The 25,273-nt window shown below is 36.7% G+C and overlaps 3 protein-coding genes across 3 annotated transcripts; all 3 read left to right on the top strand.

The window, feature by feature from the left end:
- Positions 1-113: 113 nt before the first annotated feature.
- LOC117785929 (SRSF protein kinase 1-like) lies at positions 114-6,953 on the top strand. The gene is made up of 4 exons (XM_034624205.1): positions 114-385; positions 1,199-1,873; positions 3,143-3,982; positions 5,029-6,953. Exons 2-4 carry the CDS (start codon positions 1,312-1,314, stop codon positions 5,970-5,972), a joined length of 2,346 nt encoding a protein of 781 aa, XP_034480096.1. The 5' UTR covers positions 114-385; positions 1,199-1,311; the 3' UTR covers positions 5,973-6,953.
- LOC117785930 lies at positions 5,970-8,434 on the top strand. The gene has a single exon (XM_034624206.1). The coding sequence runs from the start codon at positions 5,979-5,981 to the stop codon at positions 6,480-6,482; it is 504 nt and encodes a 167-aa protein (XP_034480097.1). The 5' UTR covers positions 5,970-5,978; the 3' UTR covers positions 6,483-8,434.
- Positions 8,435-22,768: 14,334 nt separating this feature from the next.
- On the top strand, positions 22,769-24,588 carry LOC117785974 (SRSF protein kinase 1-like). Its single transcript, XM_034624275.1, has 3 exons — positions 22,769-23,087; positions 23,142-23,429; positions 23,485-24,588. The coding sequence occupies exons 1-3, from the start codon at positions 22,769-22,771 to the stop codon at positions 24,432-24,434; spliced, it is 1,557 nt and encodes a 518-aa protein (XP_034480166.1). The 3' UTR covers positions 24,435-24,588.
- Positions 24,589-25,273: the final 685 nt, after the last annotated feature.

Raw genomic sequence — 25,273 nt, 5'->3', positions numbered from 1 at the left:
GACAATCAGCAACGATATCACGATATCAAATATCAGACAGTAGACAAAGCATCGATACCTCGATTTGTTAAATATCGATTCTGTTGCATTCCTTATCAGTGTGCCATGGAAATTACTTAAATATATATTTTTCGTTGAGTTAAGTAGGGTTTCTCATTTAAGTTTTTGATCCGCAAATTGTGAAACGAGTATCTATAATGTCGTGCAAATCAGCTGATTAAGGATCTGCAATAACGATTATCAACTCTGGTCTGCAGTGTTGCATTTTGGGCAGTAGATTTTTCCACTCGCGAATCTTAGGTGCGCAGCAACGTTTTGGCTCTATGTCCATACGTTTCCGCGACGAAATGTCTTTGGATTAGCATGCTGAATCGTTAAAAGTCATGTAAGTTGACTTAATAAATGAAACTCGTCAGTTAGTTAGTAAACAAGGACCGCTTAAAATGTGCGAAATCAAATGTGTGCTACTGCCACTGTGTAAGCGAGCAAGCAATAGGGTTGCGTGTGCAAATGTGTGTGTCTGAGAGAGAGTGTGTGAGTGAGCACACGCAAAGATAAAACTGGCGACAATTGCTGCCAACTTGGTTTCAGTTAGACATCATATTTGCACACTTTTTCCAAAATACTAACTTATTAGACAATGTTTTCAATTGCAGTGTGATATTAGTTTATTTTAAATATGAAAAGCTTAAGCCATTAATTACAATACTCATGTGTTTAGTGGTATTTGCAATACAACAAAAACGTTTAAGTTGGCAGTCCCATTTGGCATATTTTTGCTCGCCCAACATTTGTTTGAGATTTTCTGCGAATAAAAAAGCCAATTTTCTGTGATTAATCGACCAGCGAGTTGTGTGCACGTTTTGCTAAAAGTTTTTAAGTTATAATCGCTCGGATATTTGAAACAGCAATTCAAAGGAAAGTGACAGCAGCAGCTGCAGTGCCAATTGGAACAAGTGGGAGCCCGAGGCAGGTAGACGAGAGTGCGAGAGGGGTTGAGGTTGACGAAGCCCCAGCATAGACAAGGCGTGCGCATACTAACAACAACAACAGCAAAAGAAATACGAAGAAGAATAACAGCAAAAGCGATAGAATAGCAACAACAACAATAGAATACATTCAATACAAACGTAAACGTTTTTTTGTGCATTACCTTATTGAGATTTGAGAATATTTTTTGTTGTTGTTTCTTTAACAGCTGTTACACTTGGTGAAAATTAGCGGAGGCGAAAGCGAGGCAAGCAACAAAAGAATACTATAAAAAATAAGCGATTAACAAAATAAGCGAATAGTAATCGCAGCAGCAGCAACATGAATTCAAAAGCTGACGTCAACCGCCGCGTTCTAGCGATTCAGGCAAAGAAGAAGCGTCATAAGAACAACAAGAAACGCGGCAAGCAAAATGGAGCTGCTGCTCCCGTCCAAGAGAATCAGCAGCAACAACAACCGCAGCAGCAGCAGCAGCCGCAACAACAAGCGCAGCAACAACAACAACAACAACATAGAATCGGTGACAACTGCACGATGCCAGCAGCACCAGAAATTGCTAATAATAGCCATATAGAGGGCACCAACAAGCTCCAATTGCACGCCAGCAGCGCTGGGGATGCAGCCGGAAACTCTAAAGTAGCTGGATCCTTGAGTAATGCCACTGCATCGACATCCAGCGGTTCGGGCAATACATCCGATGCCCAATCCCAATCGCAATCGCAGTCAAAGATGAAGAACAACATTTACAATCAACAGCCTCCACGCAGTTCATCCAACGAATCGGATGAATCGGAAATGAACAGCGAGAATGAGGAGCAGGAACTCAAGGAGGATTACTGCAAGGGTGGATATCATCCGGTCAATATTGGTGACTTGTTTCAGGGTAAGTATCAATGCCATGGCGATGTCACCTGTTTGCACCTCATACCACACTAGGCAGGGAAAAAAACAGAACCGATTTTCAGCACGCCATTTGTTTATTGTATACCCTTTTAAAGGTATAAAGTGGGCTTATCATTTTTTACAAGATTCAGTCAGTCAAGACAAAGAGTTTTATACATAAGGACTTTTATTAAAACCAGATCGAAAATGCCTTATTTTATAATAGGTTAGAATTGATCTATTTTTTTTTTAAATAAATAACAAATGTGTTTATATTGTATTTTGTCGAAAGAATTATTTGACATACTGTATAAATAATAATAATATAATCTGTTATAGATTGTTTTCGTTAGAACATTTCAAGTTCGCTGCATCGAAATCAATTCAGAGCTTTGATTATTCATCTGACATTGTGTAATTGCTTTTGGGGCACAACAAGATCCATTTCGTGTTGCAGGAAACAAACCCCGGCGCATTCCCTTTTGCAATCGACCCCGAAAATGTTTGTGGACATGATTTTGTTCGGTTGTTGGCTTTGTGGGGCACACAACAACACAACACAACAACAGGTTGTCAATGTGGAACGCCCCCTTCTGCCACATGCCACATAGATACAGAATTATGTGTCCGTGTTGGATTTTCCTGCGCGCAAGGGTTGTTTATGTGGTAATGGTAGAAGGAGGGGAGGGGCAGTAACGGATTTGGCTGGTTTGTGGTTGCTGGTGGCGACATGGCATCCACCTCATGGCGATCCCCACCTGCCTGCAAAGCCCACAGCTGGAGGTGGGTGGCAAATGCTTTTGTTGTACCAAATGATGTGCATAAAGTGTTCATTTTGGGTATTTAATCAAAGGAAATGCCGCTAACCTTTTGCTGTGATAAGGAAAAGCCCCATGATAATAGTCGAACAGACATTGCAAACTGCTATTTGCTTATTAACTAACCTAGACTAGTATATGTATGTATTTGTATACTAAACTAATTGCACAATGGCAATTTGCTGTGAGAATGACCAGCTGACATTGCAGTCACAGTCGTCGCGTTTAATTGAATATTTCCCCAAGAGCTCATCGTGTCAGTTACTTGCCCAGAGTCCAGCGTCGTGGTTGAGGGCGACAGTTGCTGAAAGCTATTTTAAATGGATTTATTGCCATCAAAGGCAAACATTTGTGATTTCTTATTTCTGGATGATGGTGCACATTTTGACCTTTAACTTTTAACTCTTTTGACTATACGATTGTTTGATAATAAATGACTTTTGTATTGACAGGTCGTTATCATGTCATCCGCAAATTGGGCTGGGGACACTTTTCGACTGTGTGGCTCTGCTGGGATCTGCAGGAGAAGCGTTATGTGGCCATCAAGATTGTGAAGTCAGCACAACATTTCGCTGAAACGGCCAAGGATGAAATCAAGATACTCAGAACAGTACGTGAAACGGATCCGTTGAATCCACGTCGCCAGAAAACTGTTCAAATGTATGATGACTTTAAAATCACGGGTGTTAATGGCATACACATTTGCATGGTCTTTGAGGTGCTTGGCGATAATCTATTGAAGCTCATCCGCAAGTCCAATTATCGTGGCATTCCTCTAGAGAATGTCAAGAGCATTACACGCCAGATTCTTGAGGGTCTCGACTATCTGCACAGCTGCTGTAAAATCATTCACACAGACATCAAGCCAGAGAATGTGCTATTGTGTGTGGATGAACCGCATGTCCGTTCCCTGGCCGTTGAGGCCACCCAACTGTACTGCATGAACTCCAAGATGTATCCATCTCTGGTCAGTCGTGCGCCCAAGAAATATCGCGAACCCATCATCACCGGTAAAATGAGCCGCAACAAGAAGAAGAAGTTGAAGCGCAAGGCCAAAAAGCGCATGGAACTGTTTAAGAAGCAGCATGATTATTTGGAGCAAACTGGTGGCGAGGATCAGCCACAGCAGCCCACAGAGGAGCAGTCCAAGGAGGAGCCACAGCAGCCTAAAAAAAAGCCACAACAACTGCCCGATGTTGCTAATGATACGAATGCTGTTGATGCTAGCCAACCTGCAACTGCTGTTGAGGGCACTGAGAAGGCCAAGAAGAAGAAGAAAAAGAAGAACAAGAGTAAGTGACAGACGACAATATAACTATTCTATACCCTTGCAGAGAGAATTATAATTTTGTTACACTTTCTATAAAGTTTTCATGTATATATGAATTAAATTTAAGTGCAGAATGAATTAAGAGGTCAAATCATGATCAAAATGACATTACGCTTGAAAATCGGTTAATTTTTGATGAAGTTATGAGAGATCAAAGTTTTTGAAAAAATGCCAAGGGGTAGGTATGGAAAATTGGATAATAGATGGCTTAGAATCGAAAAAATATCAAATTTTCTAGATGATACAAATTTAAATGCAGAATTAATTAAGAGATCAAATCATGAACAAAATGACATTCCACTTAAAAATTGGTTAATTTTTGATGAAGTTATGAGAGATCAAAGTTTTTAAAAAAATGTCAAGGTATGGAAAATTGGATAATAGATGGCTTAGAATCGAAAAAATATCAAATGTTTTAGATGATACAAATTTAAATGCAGAATCAATTTAGAGACCAAATCATGAACAAAATGACATTCCACTTGAAAACCGGTTAATTTTTGATGAAGTTATGAGAGATCAAAGTTTTTGAAAAAATGTCAAGGGGTAGGTATGGAAAATTGGATAATAGATGGCTTAGAATCGAAAAAATATCAAATTTTCTAGATGTTAAAAATTTAAATGCAGAATCAATTTAATTGCCAAATAATGATGAAAATGACATTCCGCTTGAAAATCGGTACATTTTTGCCAAAGTTATGACAGTTTGAAGTTGCTCAAACCTCTGATCTAGCAACTTTACAAGTCCAAATATTTCTTTTTATACTAATTACGATGTAAGGATATTATTAAATTAATTAAATTTAAATGCAGAATGAATCGCAGTCAATCTTATAGAATTTTTATTTGGAATTGTCTTATAAATCTTTACTAAATTTGGCTAAAACCTGAGTTATGGGAACGATAAGTTGAAAATTGTAAACAAATCGCTGCAAGGGTATCAAATCTTCAATGTGCTTAAGATAACAGTCGTATTTAACAATATTAAATAAAAATCTTTTCCATTAGACAAATCCAATCAGCAGCAATCTCAGTCGCAGCAGGAAGATCACCAGCAGCAGGAACAGCAGGTGGAAAACTCGAGCAGCGGAGATAGCAGCAGTGCGGCATTGAAGAGCTCCAACACGAACACCAATGGCAGCAACAGCAACAGCAACAGTCACAGCAACACCAGCAACTCAACGAGCACGCTTAAAGGACAATCAAATGGTTCCGCCGGCAGCAAGAAGCCACCGCGTCCCAAACAGGATAAGCAACAACAGAACAACAACAACTCCAATGCGAAGCAAAACTCGAATAGCACTTCGAAAATCTCAAACATCTCCGCTGAGCGATCCTCGTCGGGCAATTCAACCAACGGTGGTCCATACTCGGAGCCATTACTGCCGCCACCACCGCCGCCGCCAATGGCCAAGCATCGACCCAATAAGCGAGATCCAGCGCTGGAGACATGCAATGTCCAGGTGAAGATTGCCGATCTGGGCAACGCATGTTGGGTGGATCGCCATTTCACCGAGGACATCCAGACGCGTCAATATCGCTCGCTGGAGGTTATACTGGGCGCTGGCTATGATACTTCCGCGGACATTTGGAGCACCGCATGCATGGTCTTTGAGCTGGCCACAGGCGATTATCTGTTTGAGCCGCATTCAGGTGATACATATACGCGGGATGAGGATCACATAGCTCACATTATCGAACTGCTTGGACCGATACCACGTCAAATTGTGTTCCGTGGCACGTATGCACAGCAGACGTTCTATTTGAATGGAGAACTGCGCAACATAACCGGGCTGAAGCCCTGGGGCTTAATGGATGTGTTGATGGAGAAGTACGAATGGTCGAAACGCGATGCAGAAGCGTTTGCAGCGTTCTTGAAACCGATGCTGGAATTTGATCCGGCCAAGCGAGCCACCGCTGCACAGTGTCTGCAGCATCCGTGGCTTAGATAAGATACGATGCCGCCTGGTTGTTGGCTGCAAGCCAGCCAGCCAGCAGGAGCAGAAGCAGCAGCAGCAGTAGTAGGATTAACAGAAGGAGCAGGAGTAGGAGCAGCAGCATCATCTGATTATATGCAATCAACGGCATCAGTGGCCACATTGGCCTCCATTTCATCCATTGCATCCACATCGGCGTCAGCTATGGCAGCGCTGCGCGCACGTCCCTATTTGGTTGCCCCATACGTGGCCACTGCCTCAGCACCGCCCACGCCACAGCCACATGCTGTTGCTGTCAACCCAATGTCCAGTGCACGTACAGCGCCCGCAACGCCAACGAGACGACGAGAAGACCGCACAAGTGACCCGGATGCTAAGAAATACTATACACAACATGAAGAGGTTGATGATGTACAGGAATTGGGACTTGCCGTTGCCTTGGATGAGCCGCATTACTGCAAGCCCAAATCGCAGCGATTCTTTTGGCGCAAGGCATTGCGACGGGTTTTCCAACGCCGGAAGTGACGTCAGCTTCGCCGTCGACGGCAAGATTTGCCCCGTTGGCGTCCACGTCGCTGCCGGCGGCGCACATTGGCGGAACGCTTACGTCGCATCTGCGCTTGCTGTGCCTACGGCCAAGTGCTGTTACGTACGGCGCGTGTTGCGCTTCTCAGTTGTATCCGTTGGCGGACACGTGGCAATATACGCAACAACAATTTTCACTTTAGTAATCATTAACTGCAAAACGATTTGCTCTGCTCTGCTTTGCATAGGCCCAAACACACACCCACACACACACACACATATTCCCATTTATACACACACACACAAACACATCTACAATGTTAATCTAAAAATGTTTATGCGAGATCTGATTTAGTTGTTAAATCCAAGTTAATTTATTTCCTGTGTTTTACACCGATTAGACAATTCTCCTAAATACAATTTGGAATTATAAGCATTAAAATGTCTTAACTAGCTTATGCTCTACACTTGTACGATTATTATTATTATTATTGGCATTTTTTTTATTAATAATATTATTCAATTTGGTTGCTGTTTTTTTAAACCCACAAACACAAACACCAGTTTTGACTCTGTAAATAGGGCAAAAAAAAAAAAAATTGTACGGCTTATTAAATTTGTTTTAAACGATCTCCAAGAGAAATATGCTTATGTTATCAGCCGATCATTCAGTTAATCAACCAATCGATCAAGCGTCATATATAAATCGAACAGCCAGTTCATAATAGAATTTGTTATTGTACATTTATTATCAAGTGGCGAGATACATGCAGCTTACATAAACATAAACATACTTAGCAACTAGCGTATATAGTTAAATATCGTATGACATACATATACAGATATATATATATATATCTATATGGTACTGTGACCCAATGGTTTTTAGCATACGAACATAAATATATGAATACAAATTTGTCGAAAATGTATTCTTGAGCTGAACATAACAATAATGAGAGTAGTTAATTAGTTTATCCCTTCGTTTTAGTAACAATAACAACAACAACAACAACCATAGTAATTACTAAAACTAATATCACGAATATTGTGCAAACAGCTAAACGAAAATGAAAGAAAATCTATGAAATATTGTCACTTATTGTTCAATATTAATAAATAAACAATATTAAGAAATGCAGAGAAAGCAAGCGATAAATGCTATAAAATTACAATTGTGGTAGTAATATTTGTATTTAATTAGTAGCAGATGCAAAGGCAACACCAACAACCAAGACACACACCACACACACTCGCACACACACCACACACACTCGCACACACACCACACACACTCTTATCCGTTAAATGGCACCCAATCCAGATGAAAAAGGCCACTTAAGTTAAGGCTAAGTTAAGCGGCAGGTTAACAGTTATTGTGTGCAGTTATTGATGGCATTATAAACAATACAATACAAAAAACAAGAATAATAAATATTATAATATAAAAGTACGCTACGCTTACATACGTCGTTGTTGTGTGTATGTTTGTGTGCATTATTGAACATTTACTATGATAAGTGGCCTTATTAATTCGATTCTCTGCACCTCCTAAACACACTCCTCACACACACAACCAAATACAAATGCAATTTACAACACACCCAAACCTATAAGATAATATACTTAACTGAAAAATGCATTGCATGTGTCCAATAATAAAACAAAAACAAAAGCATTAGCTAAACGATTAAACGATATCAAGCATAGACATTCACGATTAATACTTATAAAGAGAACACTGAAAGCAAATAAAGTTGATTGAAAGCAACCACACACACACAAACTCTCATACTCACACACACACAAACAGACACTTAGAACCCTATGGAATTATGATGTCACATTGAGGACAAAGTTCAATTCTTACCTTAAACTGTAACGAGCACACAAGTTCTCCTCCTGTCTTCGGCTGGCCGAAGTTAACAACAGACAACAAGAAAATAAAAAAATATAGAATACTCTTTGAAGCAACTAATTATCAAATGGATTACGTAGATATCAGAAAATGGGGCTATTATATTATATGACGATGTATAACAACTTTATAGCTTTACAAATTAACCCTAGAAAAGTTGACTTGTGTTTAGAGCTTCAAGTGTTGTTCCCCCTCCTCAAAAAAAAAAAAAAAACAATTCCAAAATGCAACAAATTAAAAAAATGTTTAATGAAACTATGCAACACAATGATAATCTATCAGAGAACCACAATTCCAATAATATCCAATTTCCTTTCAAAGAGTATATGAAGTATGAATTATACGATACATAATTTATTGATGTAGTTATAAACAAATAAACAAACAAGCAAAACAAAAAATGCATAAATAAACAACAACAAAAAAAATTACACAAATTGGAAAAACGACAAATATATCTTTTATTGCCTTCAATGTGAATACGAATGTGGTACTCGTATTGTATGTCTTATTCAACGTGTAGCATATAAATTTTCCATTTCTTTTACATCATGTGTTGCATTTCCGTCGCCACGGACGACTGTTGAGACGAGACACATTGGCATTCATTTGTAACCCATTCTCGTTGCGAATTGTATGCAATTACATATTGGCCCCCGGAAGCTGGTGGAGATACGATGAGATGCTCGTGTCGGGAATTTATGACCACATAAAAATCACAAAAGCAGCCAAGTTGAGATGTTGCCAGCTCAAAATTGAAAATGGGCTCAGGACATTTGCTCTACGCCGGACCTTGGCCACATGTCTGCCCTGTACTTTAAGGTGTGCGAAGGGGAAGAGTCGGAAGACGACCTTCGACACGGTACATGAAGTTTTCGGAATCACCCTTGGAATATATCACGTCTGTTTGGATATGGCTAAACTGGAAATTGAATTTTATGTCCCCTTGCCGTGTATAAATGTCCTGTCTCATCAAGTGCGAGGGCAGTTTCAAAAATTATTATGTATTAAAGAGTATTTTCCTTTTCTATCGTTTAGAATTTAATTTAATTTTTTATAATATTTTAATTAAAATCTGTACATTTTTCTTAATGCAAAATGTAATATTTTAAATTTTATATTTTGAATGTTAAATAATTGTTTGAGAAAAATAAATAATCAGAGTTGTTTTAATATATGTATATGTTATTTAACTGATTTTTCTTAAAGGATTCTCTACATTCTATTACAGAAATTTCCAACCTCGCTTTCCGCAAAGATTAATTTGTTGTGGTTTTCTGCTGGCTACACTTGGCTGGAATTTTCCTGACTTAACAGGATACGCAAACTAGTCTCTATATGCTCAGTACCAAGAACTCTAAATGAGAATCGAACAAAAGTTAAACAAACGTGTCATTCGGTTCGTGGCTCTAATGTCAACAACTGAAGGTGCACTTGGCCAAGACAAACGCAAAGGAAATTGACGCGTGAATAACTTGGCCAAATGCCAAGTGGTCGTATTGCAAACAGAAAAGTTTCTAAAAGAAAAACAGCACAGCAGGTAATCGGATAGGAATATATTTCGAGAATGTTTATCAAGTATTATCTGTAGGTCTGATTCAGTTTGAGATACTCGATCTATCTATACTTGAAAGTAGAAAGTTAATTTTTTATATTCTATACTTTACTAGAGTTCATTAAGGTTCAATTAAAAGTGAAAAGTGAAATTAAAGAATATTTAATTTTTTACATTTCTACACTTTACTAGAGTTCATTAAGGTTCAATTAAAAGTGAAAATTAATTAAATGAGACAAAAAACAACCTTACCTTTCAGTATTCTCTGTTCCTTTGACTCTTTCTTTATTTATTCCACTTGAGTTAACTGTATCTAAGTCCAGTTCGTTTGGCTGCTTCAACAAATTTAAAATGGTTGTTGAATCAATTTAAAATTTCTTGGCCAGAGGTCCTGAAATTTATGAACTTGTTAATACTTTGAAAGCTTTTTCAGTTGAATTCGGTTCCTTGAGCTCATTCATTCATTTTGATTTGCCTAAAAGTTTAACAACAAATACGAAACAGCTTGAACGTATGCTAACAAGACCCGGATTTGCTTATAAATGTCTAACAAATGACAACAAGAAGAAAAGAAACTTACAAACTCATAAAAGGACCAAGTTTTTTTTTGCATGCTCCAAAAGAAATGTTTGGGAAACAGACAAACTGGGTGAAAAGTTGCATGTGATAGAGTAGACTAAAGTGAGGAAAGTGTGTCCAGCTTCGTCTGACTGTCCGTCTGTCCGTCTGTCTGTCCGTCTGTCCGTCCGTCTGTCTGTCTGTCTGTCTGTCCTTTCGTCTAGAGGAAATGATCGATATTACTCACATTTGTTGTGTGTTCCAAGCACAACACACAATGAAACTTTTAAGAGGTCCTTTTAAATGCGACCAAGCGCAAACGATTATTCAATTTGCAGTCTGAGCTGAGAGTGAAACGACAGCACGTTAAACGTTGAGCCCGACCCGTAAGTTAGGGTCAAAGCCCAACCAATCGTCAGACAGGCAGACAAAAAGATAGATAGAGAGAGAGAGAGAGAGAGAGGGGAACACTTCACAGTGTTGTGCACTTTAAAGCTCGTCCTAGTTGTAGTCCTTGTCATCGTGTCCTTGTCAACGCTCAAAATGCCAGCGAGTGCCACTGATGACATTAAGTAGCTGTCGGGTTGCCCAGGATTAGATAGCAAAAGTGCCTGATGTTAGTTTAAAGTAGATAAACAAAAGCGGTTTCAGCCTTTGTCTCAGCCTCCGTCATTCTTGTTGTTGCCATTAGACAATCTTATCTTATCTCTCTCTCTCTCTCCCTCTCTCTCTCTCCCTCTCTCTCTCTCACTCTGTCTCTATTTCTCGGCGTCTGGATTTGAGTGTATTTGTTAGCTTTTGTCAACCGCACATCCGTTGCCAGAGTGCATGTCGGCATTTTAATCATTTAACTTAATCTATTCGCGATGCTTTCATTTTCCATTTTCCCTTTTACTTTCGATTTCCTTTTCGCTTTCACCTTTTCGCCAAGTTGAGTTCGTTTGGAGCTCATCTTAATGCACAAGTTTTCTAAAACTTGAGAAGTTTTTAGACTTATTAAAAGCATATTGAAATTGCAAATTAATTAGGGATTGCCTTTGATTGTAGCAAAATAAATTATTACACTCGCCGCTTAATACTAATTATGCATGCGAGCCTTGACCTTTCACCTCTTTTATCATGATTTTTAAAAAGGGTTGTGAATTGCTGTCCTTCTGTTTGGAGCAGCTGGAAAGCAGATTTTTAAGATTGAGTAGCTCAAAGCAGCACAGACATCACTTATTTAATTTAAATCAATTCAGGGGCCAAACATTGATAAGACAATTATTTCTTAGGAAAATTTCTCAGGTCTTGGCAAATGAGAAATTTATAACTTAAAATGTTAGAAAAAATTTGTCTTAAATATTTGTAGCATATATTTCAGAGTATTTTAGAAAGCAGCTTAAAAAACTTTAATGGGAAACTATTTTTGAATACCATTAAGCGAAAACTTCAATTTAAAACTTCCACTATAAGCTTTCCATAATCTTTTTTGAAATGCAGGGCATTAAATAGTCATTCTATTTGGTGCCGTTCGGAATTATCTATTTTCTATTATTTTCGAAAAACCCTCAGCAAAATGTACATATTTATAACCTTTTTCAACTTGTGTATTAAACTATTCAAAACTCTAAACAACTCTAAAACTCAAAAAGAACTTGCTAATATTTTTTTGACTACAGGGTAAAAATTCACTGTTGTGACAGCAGGGTATCGGAAGTTAAGCATTCAACAAGGGCGCATTTAACAATTTTTCATAACGTTTTTGGGTTTTTCTTTAATATCTACAAGTGTTTGCATCCTTTTGAAGCTGTAAATTAACTTAAAAATGTTGAGTGTTTTTAATTGAAAAGTTCGTCAGCACCAGAGCTAAATTTTTACATGTGTTTGTGAAAACCAAACTGAATTGCATTTTTGTTATGTCGAGAACGCAACAAAACTTTTGGTATGCTTTGCCAGTTTTCTATTCAAATATGTTTGTTAACTGCAGTTGCAGTTCTTTTTCTCCCTCTATATATATATATATCTCTGTCCCTCTCTCTCTCTCTCTCTTTATCTCTCCCCCTTTCTCTCTGCTACTTGTCAACCACTTGTGGGCTAACAAGGATTTTTGAATGCGCTTTCGGAGTCAGCTCAGCTGGTCTGGGGCCACTCCGAAATATGGGCCAAAAGAGAGTGGCTCTCTTAAGTTGGCCAAGTTGTTTTCGTTTTGAAACAAGGTCTAAAGTTGTTGCGACTTTGGTGTTATTTTAATGCCAAGTAAGTAGGCCCCTCTCTGAGACTAAAGCAAAGCAAAACAAACAATTTTCAAGTAGCTGAAACTTTATTCAGTACTTTAACTTTGAATAGGGACACACAAAAAGATGGCAAGAGGGACAAAGTTTTGTTGCTTAACACCATCTATGTAAATATTAAATATGAAAAACCAACTTAATTAAAATGTATGCCCCATGTTTTCACTCAATTGTTGTTGTTGCTGTTGCTGTTCTTGTTGTTGGCTATTGCCCAAAGCAGCCGCAATGTTTAACTTTAACACTTTTGCTATGTGTATGTGATTGTGTTTTTGCTGGAATTTCCCCGAGCGTGTTCTAATAAACTGGAAACTTAAATAAAGCTCATCGGCAATTGGTAAAAAGGTGGAAAAGTGAGGGCAGGGCAAACAATGAAATGCCATAGAAATTCCACTTTGAGAAAGACAAAAGCGGATAAAAGGTATGCGAGCAATGCGAAAAAGATGAAATACTCTCGTATTTGCAATACACATACAAACAGAGCAAAGCACAGGACACAAAAAGGAAAACTCAATCGAAAAGAAAACCAAAGAAACACATGCACAGAGGGACACACACATATGAATGAGTGGTGATCCATATTTATTACTTTTTATGACAATCCCTTAGGAAATGTGCCATCGTAAATTGCGCAATATATATATATATATATATATATTTATACGGCGTGTAATAATTGTAGAGCAGCAGCAACAACAACATCGAATCAAATCGAAAGTCGCATAATAAAATTTACTCTCAATTGAATTTGTAGCTATGAAAAGCAAATAAACGTCGAGAACTGACCAGCTCCACTTGATTAGATTAATGCCACAGCAGTGTTATTGACTGAACTGAACACCAGTGTTAGCTAACAACACTCAAAAACTGTCAAAAACACATTGCACTTGACTGCTTTTTGTGTACAAATTGAAACGTTCAACTAGCTTTAATTTGCAGCCAAACCCAAAAGTAAACCCATAAACCCATAACCGAACCCACGAAACCCACAACCAATTCTAAACACAAGCATAAGCCCAAGCCCAAGCCCAGAACTCAACATTTACACTTGAAAGCGACCACAAAGAGGCCACGCGACGGCAGCTCCGAAAGCTAAGCAAGGGCATGGTCCTAAACAAATAAAATGGCCACAGGGAGCTGTGCATAAAGAATGCTTATACCCTGTAGCATAATGTATAATAGTGTATGATTATAACATATATTTAAATGTTAACAAATTAAATCAATTGTGGGTAAAATATACATTTAAAAGGTATATCTTTCATTTTAATTTTTAATGAAAATTTTCTTGTTTTTTTAATAACTTAAAATTTCTGTGGATTTTTCCAGTGATTATTATTATTTTTGTACTAAAAATTCAAATCTTGTTTCAGAAAATGTTAACAAATTAAAGCAAATATTGGTAAAATATACATTTAAAAGGTATATCTTTCATTTTCATTTTCATTTTTAATTAAATTTTTTTTTTTTTTAATAACTTAAAATTTCTATTGATTTTTCCAGTGATTATTATTATTTTTGTACTAAAAATTCAAATTCTGTTTTAGAAAATCTTTGTTTAATATAAGATTCGACTTAAAGATCTTGGACATAAGGAAATTTAAGACCGAGAAATTGAAACCTGCAAAAGTAATACTAAGAGAAGATTTCCTGCGACTTATCAAAGTTTGAAATCGAGAAGTTTGAGCTGCAAAATTTAATATTAAAGTTAAACTGCGGAATATATTTCCAATGTCTACTTCAGATCTCAGTAAGCTTACTTTATATTTTTATTTTATTTTATTTATTTTTTTTTTATAAAGAATATATATATTGAATTAAAATTTACAGTAAGCTTACTGAGAAATATTTTAGCTTAGAATGTATAGAAAGCAAATTTAAATTCAAAAATATCTCTCAGTTAGAAATTAACTTAACTATTCGACCTTAACGAAATTAAGCTTTACATAAAGGAACTCGAGTTTGAGGTTTTTTTTGGACTGTATAGGATATTTCGTAGCTGAGCAACAATGAGAGCATACGCATTTAGTTTTTAAAGTAATCGCCCTCAGTCACACAACCTCTATCCGGAAATGGAAAATTGCCTTTTAATTGCATGAAGTTTCGAAATATGTAACCCATTTAAACATACATACATAATACACACTATACATGTATGTGTATGACTGTTTATACTTGCACATTATTTACAGTTAGAAGTTTTAAATGACACCCACACACCCACACACATAACAAACGCCCACACACTCAATGCACAGACTGACAGATAGAGAAAGATAGAGAGTACGGAGAGAGATAGAGAGAGACTGAGTGGGAGAGGTTGATAGAGAGAGCGATACTTGCAACACAGACGTGTCCTTGATTTCTGTTTATCTCCTGCACTTTGCTACGTGTGCCTAATCCCCGAGTGACCTTCAAACTGTAGTTTATATGTAGATAGCTCAACACACAACGGTTCAATGCGTCGTCTGTCTGTGTGTTTTGTGCTCTGCGAGTGGGTTTTGTATGTTTGACAACCATCTGCCAGTTCAACTGTCTATCTGTCTGCCCATCCCCCCATCCCCCCCTTCCCACCCTCTCAATGTCTGTCTGTCTGCCAAATTGACTGTTTGCATTTGACATTTTCAATTTGCATGGCATCGCTCTATATACAGACGGAGTGCTCCATTCAGATGGTCACGTAGTCTGTGTGGACGAAGTATCCTTTTGGTATGCATTGAAAGATCTGGGAACGCATGTCGAACTGATGTCTAATTACTGCCCCAAGGAGTGGGCGGAAAAACTTGTCTAATTAAGCTAATCAAACAAAATGTCCTTAAAATATTCTTACAGCCGACGTTGCGCACTTAAAAACACGCAAACTAAATTCAAGCCTTGAGTTCCATCAACTTTGTCAATTCTAGCTAATTGGGGAGAAGTTCTCCTCTTATCTCGCAGCCCCTAGAAATCTTATTTGTGTTTATTTCGGCGGTTTTTAATTCAATTTATTGTTCAGACTTTAAATTTTTAAATCTTTTGGAAAACTTTTTGAGCTGCTTTGCTGAATTGATAGTTTAAGCTCTTAATGGAAGAAGCGTGTTTTTTTCACGCTTTGCAGGGGTATCAGTAACGTTACATATATATTCTTTTATTTATTGTATTTTGTCTGCTAACAGCTTTTATGGCCACTTTTTTTTTGTTGGTAAATAAGGCCGCAATGGCCGGAAATTGCCGGAACTGAGCAGTTACACCTGACAATTATAGCCATAAATGTAACTCTATATAAGTACTAGCCAGGTTGTGTGGGTTTTAGCAAGTTTTTCCAATTATTTATTACTGCAGCGGCGGCAAAGTGGCGGCTCTGCTAGGCTCTGTTTATGGCTAAAATTGGCTTGAAAATTGATACGAACAAGGTCATAAATAATTGAAATCGCTCACTGAGCAGAGCAAAGTGCAAAATAAAATCAACAACAGATACCGTTCGTATTAAAATAAACTTGTTAAGTACACGAATTTTTGCAAAGTTTTTGTTAAACTTTTAAGTGAAGAAAGTCATTCGATACTCTGGAGGATAAAGCAAATTGCAAGAAATATTTGCTAAAATAAAATGATATTTTCTGCGAACAAAACACAGACTCGCTTGTTGTTGTTGTTAAAGAATATATGTATTTAGTATCAGCATTGCATATATATTACGAAAAAAAGTTAAAATTTTCCAAATTTAAATATAAATAATCAATACATTTTGGACAATGATTACGTATCATTAACTTGAAAAAAGGTAGCAAATATATGAAAAGGTAAGTATGAAAATAATCACAGATTATTTTGTAAAACTTTAAATATAAATAATAAACAATAATTAAATGCTGAATTAATTTAGAAGCTAAGCAATGAGTAATTTTATATTCCATAAGGAAACCTGTCATGGATAAAGTCATGGAAGTCCAAAGCAATCGAAAAAGTATACAGGGTTAAGTATAAAAAAAATCATAAAATTTTTTAAATAAATTTAAATTTACCAAATGAGCAAAATTAATTCGCCAAACAAAGATACAAATTATAAAGGGGGATCCAAAGGGTACCAAAAATGGTACATTATTTGGTCAAATGTATACATGTATGTATTAGCTCGCTTGTTTTTTCTGCAAATTTTTGTTATGTTTTCAGATGGCATCCATGATTGTAACTCTGTCAAATTAAATTGTCAATTTCAAATGTGCATAAAGTATTATACTTTCACAAGCACTTCGCACCATTTCAGTTTATTTTCAAGCATCTTTGTCTGACATTTGTAGCCCTTTTTCTCACCTGTTGCCAGGCAGGAAATGCCAGCCTTTGAGTGAATGCTTGAATTTCACATTGTTATTCAGATTTCAAGTGATTTATACAACATTAAATTACTTAGCATATGTTACCATATCTACGGCTTTCGACGACAATCCCTAACTTAGACCCTGGCAACCCTACCAAATCGCATGTTGTATGTATGCCGATTATTTGACAAATGTGCAGAGGCTTTTACTTTAGCTGGCTTTAATATAAGTGTGTGTATAGTATGTATGTGTGTGTGTTTGTGAGTGTGATTGTGTGAGTGTCATAAAATTTTATTAGATTTTATTTGCACTGCAGCAACTACGCCATAAGTCATTGCACCATTATAAATTCCTTTTGCTGTGCTCAATCGATTCCCATTGTGCCAAACGAAGCTCAGCTCAACTCGAGGAAAGCCTCAATTCCAACCTCCTTTAGAGTGAAGGGGAGCTGTGAAGGGGTTTGCTTTTTGTTTGTGTGTCGCGTGCTTTGTATGTGCTTTTACACACATATATTTTCTATACAAGTCAAGTGGATTTATGGTAAAATTTTCAAATGCTCCTGGCACGATTATAGCTCTTTTGCCCAGCAAGTTGCACTTTTCGTGCCGGCAAGATGACAATGCTTTTCTTTCCTTTCCTCTCCTTTCCTTTCCTTTCATTTTGATTGTGTTTTTGTTCTGCACTTGTTGCACCCTTGTTTCTCTTGCAACCTTGCAACTTTGTCGGCACCTCGCTGCCTGAAAGCAGCGGCAATTAAGTTGACTCTTTTCTATTTACCATGCAAATAGCAACAATTTCCGTTCTCTGTCCTGTCAGCCGACTAATTGAGATAGCAAAGTGCTGCCGGAAATGCCCGCACTTCGCACCCCCCGCGTTTCAACCCCCAACACTCAATTCAACTGCAAAGAAGCAGAGACATGGAATACACCAAAAAAAAAAAAAAAATGAGAAGTAAAAAATAAAAAACATTTGCCAACCGCAGCGTTGCGAAGAAGCCATCAAAAATGTAAATATGTAATATTCCAAGACATTTGCAAGAACCTCAAGCCAACCCAAGACCAAGTCGAAGCCCAAGTTAACTTTGTAGACAGCTCGACGTTGTCGTTGCCGTTGTCGTTGTTGTCGTTGTCGTTGCCGTGCCATGTCTAGGAAGTAGATAGTATGCTCTGCGGGGGATACGGAAAAGTCGGGGGAGCAATGACGTTGAAGTAGAGCGTCAATGAATTAAATATAACCAAACCAAGCCCAAACCAAACCAACCCATCCTACCCAAACCAAACCATTCCCAAAACAACCCATTCTAAAATGTACACGCTGTAAGCTTTCCACTTGATTGCTGTCAGCCATCTCTCTTTATCTCCCTCTCTTTCTATCTCTATCGCTCTCTCTCTCTATTTGGTACTGCTCCTGGCTGTACTGACGCTTGTCCTTGCCGAATGGTGGTTCGATTTACATTTCAACTGCAGCTACAAAGGCGATATATAGCGTGACGTAACTACCCGAATAGATAAAATGTATTGCCATATACACTATATGTAGCTCAAGCTACCTGTACAGGTAACACATGTACAACAGCAAGTACAGCACACAGACATACATATCAAGTGTGTTTGTATTGTTAATATGTAACTCACCAAACACGAAACGTGGTTAAAAAGCGCATTCCAGAGTTTACATTCGCCAGAATTCCGCTCTGGACACCTACTTAGATTTATTTTAGGTTGTCTTGAGTTTGAACTCAATCTGTAAAGAATTTTTTTATATTTATCATTTTGAAAAGCTAGAAAATATAATTAACGAAATGTAATATCTTTCTTAAATTTTGTTATTTTTGTAAGCTCCTATTCAATTTTTTTAATTCCTTTAATACACCCTGTACTTATCCCTTGACATTTTTTCAAAAACTTTGATCTTTCATAACTTCATCAAAAATTAACCGATTTTCAAGCGGAATGTCATTTTGATCATGATTTGGTCTCTTAATTAACTCTGCATTTAAATTTTTCTTATATAGAAAATTTGATATTTTTATGATTCTAAGTTATCTAACATCCAATTTTCCATACCTACCCCTTGACATTTTTTCAAAAACTTTAATCTCTCATAACTTCATCAAAAATTTACCAATTTTCAAGCGGAATGTCATTTTGATCATGATTTGGTCTCTTAATTAACTCTGCATTTAAATTTTTATTATATAGAAAATTTGATATTTTTATGATTCCAAGCCATCTAACATCCAAATTTCCATACCTACCCCTTGACATTTTTTCAAAAACTTTGATCTCTCATAACTTCATCAAAAATTTACCAATTTTCAAGCGGAATGCAATTTTGATCATGGTTTAGTCTCTAAAATTATTCTGCATTTAAATTTTTATCATCTAGAAAATTTGATATTTTTTCGATTCTAAGCCATCTAACATCCAATTTTCCATACCTACCCCTTGACATTTTTTAAAAAACTTTGATCTCTCATAACTTCATCAAAAATTAACCGATTCTCAAGCGGAATGTCATTTTGATCATGGTTTGGCCTCTAAAATTATTCTGCATTTAAATTTTTATCATCTAGAAAATTTGATATTTTTTCGATTCTAAGCCATCTAACATCCAATTTTCCATACCTACCCCTTGACATTTTTTCAAAAACTTTGATCTCTCATAACTTCATCAAAAATTAACCGATTCTCAAGCGGAATGTCATTTTGATCATGGTTTGGTCTCTAAATTAATTCTGCATTTAAATTCGTACCATCTAGAAAATTTGATATTTTTTCGATTTTAATTTTCTATACCTACCCTTTGATATTTTTTCAAAAACTTTGATCTCTCATAACTTCCTCAAAAATTTACCGATCGATTTCTATTCTAATTCTTACCAATCCATTCCACTCTCATTGTCCAATACTTTAAACTATTTCATTCATATGCACTCTCTAATAGTTTGGCATATTGTAATTCCGTTTGGTGCAATTCAAGCGATTTTGAAACAGGAAACATTACCAGAAATATGATTATGTGTCATATTTAGGAAATAAGCTGGTAATGATATGAAACACGAAACAGTTTGACAACGAGCCCATTTTACTATCTGGTTATTTGTTAATTGAACCAACAACTTAACATGCTTTGCCACTGTCGTATGCATAATGTTTATGTAATCCGGTCTGTCTGTCAACGATCCTGTATTCGGAGTCCTCCTCTTCCAGCTATCTGTTTGCGCTATTCAATTCCATTGAAATGGCTGTGCTGCATATTAAAACAGTCGCATAAATAAATAAGCATATTCAATTTTGATGAAACGTGAATGGTATCGAAATGTTTAACAAAACGAAGAACGTGACTTTGCAGCATTTATACTGATACCCTAGAAAAATTACATACAAAGGCAAGGCCTACATATTCACACAAATGAATGAGCTTTCTTACTTTATAATCAACAGTTAACAGAGCAACTCTTAGTCATGTATGCCCGACTCGCCTTCGCAGCGAATTCGACAGTTGAGTGCTGAGCTAGAGGCTGGCGTAAGATAGAGTAGAGGATAAAGTTCTTGGGGTTATGGGCTTAACTGTGAGCTGCAATGCAGCTTAGACAATTTAGGGATTACGCCAGAGTGTTGAACGAGTGGCATTATGACTTCGTATCGACTGTTGTCTGTTGAATAATTCACTTAATTGGCCTCCAAAGTTCCAAAAATATCAAATGCCAAAAGTGAAGGTAAGCACACAATCGAATATCGCAATCAACTGTCAAACTGACAAATAGAAGAGATGAGATTTTAAAAAAGAATACTGATCGAATACCATGGATAACAGAGAGATGGAGCAATCCCGCTTTTCCAAACTAACGTCCCTTTCAGTCAGACTCCACTGTAAATGAGTTGGCATCGAAATGCGTCAATCTGCATGTATCGCAAATGAATGTGAACTGAATATTGCATACGAATTTGTATGTCTACTTATGTATGTATATACGTATTGTTGGGTTGCTGTTGTCGTCCCGAATTGATTAGTGGGGCAACAACAATTGTTGCAAATATAATTAGGACACAGTTTCATCAGCATGCAAATTGCCAGCTTATGAATATCCCAATGAATCAGTCTGTTAAACAAAATGTGTTCAAATTTAAATTCATTTACTACCATTTCATATGCAATATATGTATGTTTTATGAAACCATTCAATTAAAGCTTGGATTATTCTCTTTTGCCACATTCTAGAGCACTTTAAATCTAAAAGTTTCGATTTAAGCTGCCACTGTTGTTGACCCGGCCCAAGTCCCCAGAGTCCACGTACTTTCTTTTGACGTGCTTTCATTTAAGTTTTGGGCGCCATTTTCAGTTTTGCTTTAGACACGCATTCGCGTGTTTTATGCCTTTGTTTTTCCCCATTTTCTTTTCGCCTGGCATGCTTTTGAAACTTTATACTCCCGGCATCCGTAATTCTTACCATTCCAGCATTCAATTTGAGTTGAAAAAGACTACTTAAGTCAACTTTAACCTTGAACCTGCCACATGCTGCATACAACATTTCTCGAGCATTTTGTACTCGTGTATTTCTATTTTCAGTTCATTAAGCGGGATTTTCAACACATTACTTACACTCTCTCCCTCTGCTGCGTACTTTGCAAGGGATTGAAGAGCACGAAAAGCAGGAAGCATTTCTCTACGCAATACCGAAGTTATATTGCTCTATATAATATGAAAACATTAAGAAATGAAAAGCAAAATAGAGGATATATAAATTAAAAATTGATTATATAATTAAAATTAAATCTCTGATGTACTTTTGGTTATGGATCCTTGAGTTTTGTGATTGCATTCAATGTCTTTATCGATAATATTGATAACGGATTAAAGAAAAAAATCAATTTATGGCTTTGCAACACTGTAAGATAGTATTGAGAAACCTTGCTTTAAGTTTTGCCAAAAGCTTATATTTCTTATTTTTATATAACGGATTGTAATGTTTCATAGGTTGGTTTAGGGTTATCCAATGTAAGGGTATAATGAACTCATACCTTTTGATAAGTGTTGTGCAGATGACGGCACGTGCCGCACGGAGACAGTTGCAGTAACAAGATAGAAGACACAATGGGAACAGACAAGGATGTGGCAAAGAACAATGTGTTTTCCACATTCATCATGATTTAACTTTTGAGTAGTGGCAATGTGGCAATGTCAAGTTGTTGCATGTGTTGCAATTAGTTTGACTTTTGGCTGCTTGCAACATCTGTGGATAACTAATTGCACAACTTTTCGAATCTATCCGTTTGACAATGCGCGTTAGTGCTTATAAACTTATTGAGGCTTATTGTGCGTTTATCAACACTCAAATACAACCAGAATACAACTCTGTATTGAAAACTTAAGCACGCGTGAAATAAGAAAATATGAAAAATAAAAGTAAATCAAAAAATCATAAACATATGATTTATACTAAACTTAAAAATGAAAAGGAAAGCTTCAAGTGGTTGAATGTAGTTGAGGTTTGCTGGGTGCTTCCTGAAGTGCCCCTCGGTCACCTGATAAAAGGTAACAAAAAACTTGTACAAAGTGTTAAAAATATGAAGTTACATACAAGACAGACATAACTCAAAATAGATGAATTTTAAGCTGATGATGCAGAAATATTTTTCTACTCTGCCGTTTTTTGTGTTATGACAGTGTTGTAGTAAATTGACGATATGTTTTGCTTATTTACAGATAGATATTTCGTGCTGAAGAACTTGGAAAACGACATTTATTGGCTGTGCTGGGATCTGCAGGAAAAACGTGAGGTTACTATTAAAGTAATCGAAAAACCTCACTCTTCTGAGACAAATTTGGTACCAAATGATTGCTTCCAAAATTCGAGAACCAACCTGAATGAAAGTTTAGTGATTCAGCAGGAAAATCGCAATGTTCCTGTAATTGGTTTAGAGAACGTTAACCGTTCTGAACGGACTTTGGTGATTGATAAAAGTATTCAAAATTTCAAAACCAACTTGGGTGAATTAACTCTGAGTAAGTTAAATAATCATCTCTAGTAAGATTCTGTAGTTTAATAATCAATTTCAGAACGGTGTTATGTGCTGGCTTCCGAAAACAATGGCCAAATGGTGAAAGAGAAAGAGAAGCTCTCTTGGGATTTGGAAGTAAAGCGGAGTGTTCTTAATAAGTCTCCAAAAGAGCACAAAAGAGATGATTGTAATTCCACCGATCCAAGAAACGATAAGTTAATGGATCAGCAGGAAGTAAGCATTGTTAATGTAAATGCAATAGAAAAACCTAATGAGTCTGAGATGCATTCAAGATTATCTGAATGTCTGCGAAACTTCAATACCAATCTGGGTGAATTGCTACAGGGTAGGTTAAAAAGATACAGATAATAAGATTCTATACTTTAAAAACAAACTTTCAGAACGTTATTTTGTGCTGAATCTACTCTGTAATGGCTTAATGGCAAAAGTGTTACTTTGCTGGGATTTGCAAGTGAAGCGGGATGTTGTTATTAAGATACCCAAAGAACAAGAAGACGATGTGGATATGGTTGCCAACGAAGTTCAAATGTTACGCGCAGCACATAACTGTCATCCCACAGATCCAAGACGGGAAAGGATTATTCAGATATTTGAAGATTTTAATCTTCGATTTTCCGATGGTACAGTATCCTGCGCTGTATTGGAGGCAATGGATGGAACCGTGTTGGATCTCATCGAAGACTCAGCACATCATAGTCTACCTCTGGCGATAGTCAAGAACATTTCACGACAATTACTGGAGGGCCTAGACTATCTGCACGGCTGTAAAATAATTCACACGGACATCAAGCCGGAGAATGTATTGTATTTAAATGGCAAGGACTCTATTGATAATGTGCGCATTAAAATTGCCGACTTGGGGAATGCGTGTTATGAGCACAGGCATATTAGTTGGGAAATACAAACGCCTCCCTATCGTTCCCTGGAGGCTATTCTGGACGCTGGCTATGACACCTCCGCGGACATCTGGAGCGCCGCTTGCGTGATCTATGAACTGGCCACAGGAGACTATCTGTTTGAGGTGAAACATGAAAATTATGTTATTCGGGATATGCTTCACTTAGCTGCCATAATTGAACATTTGGGTCCCTTACCGCATCATATAATATTGAGGGGCAGAAAATCTTCAAGTATGTTTGATGAGTTCGGACAGCTGCGCAACCTGAACAATATATATTCCAATAACATATTGAATATGCTACTGAATCGCTACTCCTGGTCTTTGGACGATGCACAGCCGTTTGCTTCATTTCTCGAATACATGCTGGAACTGGATCCGGACAATCGCCCGAAAGCTGCCGAGTGTCTTCAGCATCCTTGGCTTAACTAAAATCATGGAAATCCACACAACACAGCATTTAATGTAAATGAGCTAAAACAAAAAGCATACAATGTCTAATGAAAACCCAATTATAGTCGAGGCAGAGCTTATGGCTTTAGTTCTGATTCGCTTCTGTGTGTAATTTAATGAATTTGTAACAAAGGATACGGTTATTGTTGCCTTATCTCTGGCTAATCGAAAATTCACTGCCGCAGGAACAATAACTACACACAAACACGCAGAGAATGTGGGTGTGTGTGGGTGTGTGGCATTAGTTGGAGATGGGCACGTCATATAAATTAACCCAATTTTAATTAATGCTCACGAATTTCAGATATCCTTTATGTATTTTAAAAAGTACTAAAAGAGTATAATATTTACTTATACTTTTTGTTTCTTATATTTATTAATTATTTCAGATACCCTTAAAATATTTTAAAAAGTACTAAAAGACTATAATATTTACTTATACTTTTTATTCTTATATTTAGCTTATTATATTCAAATATTTTAAAAAGTACTTAAAGAGTATAATATTTATTTATACTTTTTATTCTTATATTTAGCTTTTTTTATTAATTATTCTAGAGCTGTTAACAGTTGTGTTTATATATAAAAAAAACAACTTATATACGTTGAGAGACCAGCCAAAGGAGCTCAGTGTATGCAGTAATCTGATAATTTTAAACATTTTCAAGCTCCAACCTTTTCAACCACATGTCTGCACCTTTAATTAATATTCAAATATAAATGTTTATTTAAATTAATTATACTAAAATTATTTACAATTATATGAATGTAGAATTTCATAAACAATATTCAAATTATTTACAATGATATTTCCATTT

The sequence above is a fragment of the Drosophila innubila genome (genome assembly GCF_004354385.1).
Source record: "Drosophila innubila isolate TH190305 chromosome 2R unlocalized genomic scaffold, UK_Dinn_1.0 1_C_2R, whole genome shotgun sequence".
NCBI classification, from domain to species: domain Eukaryota; kingdom Metazoa; phylum Arthropoda; class Insecta; order Diptera; family Drosophilidae; genus Drosophila; species Drosophila innubila.
The sequence above is the reverse complement of the archived record's forward strand: the minus strand, read 5'-3'. Positions and strand labels throughout refer to the sequence as shown.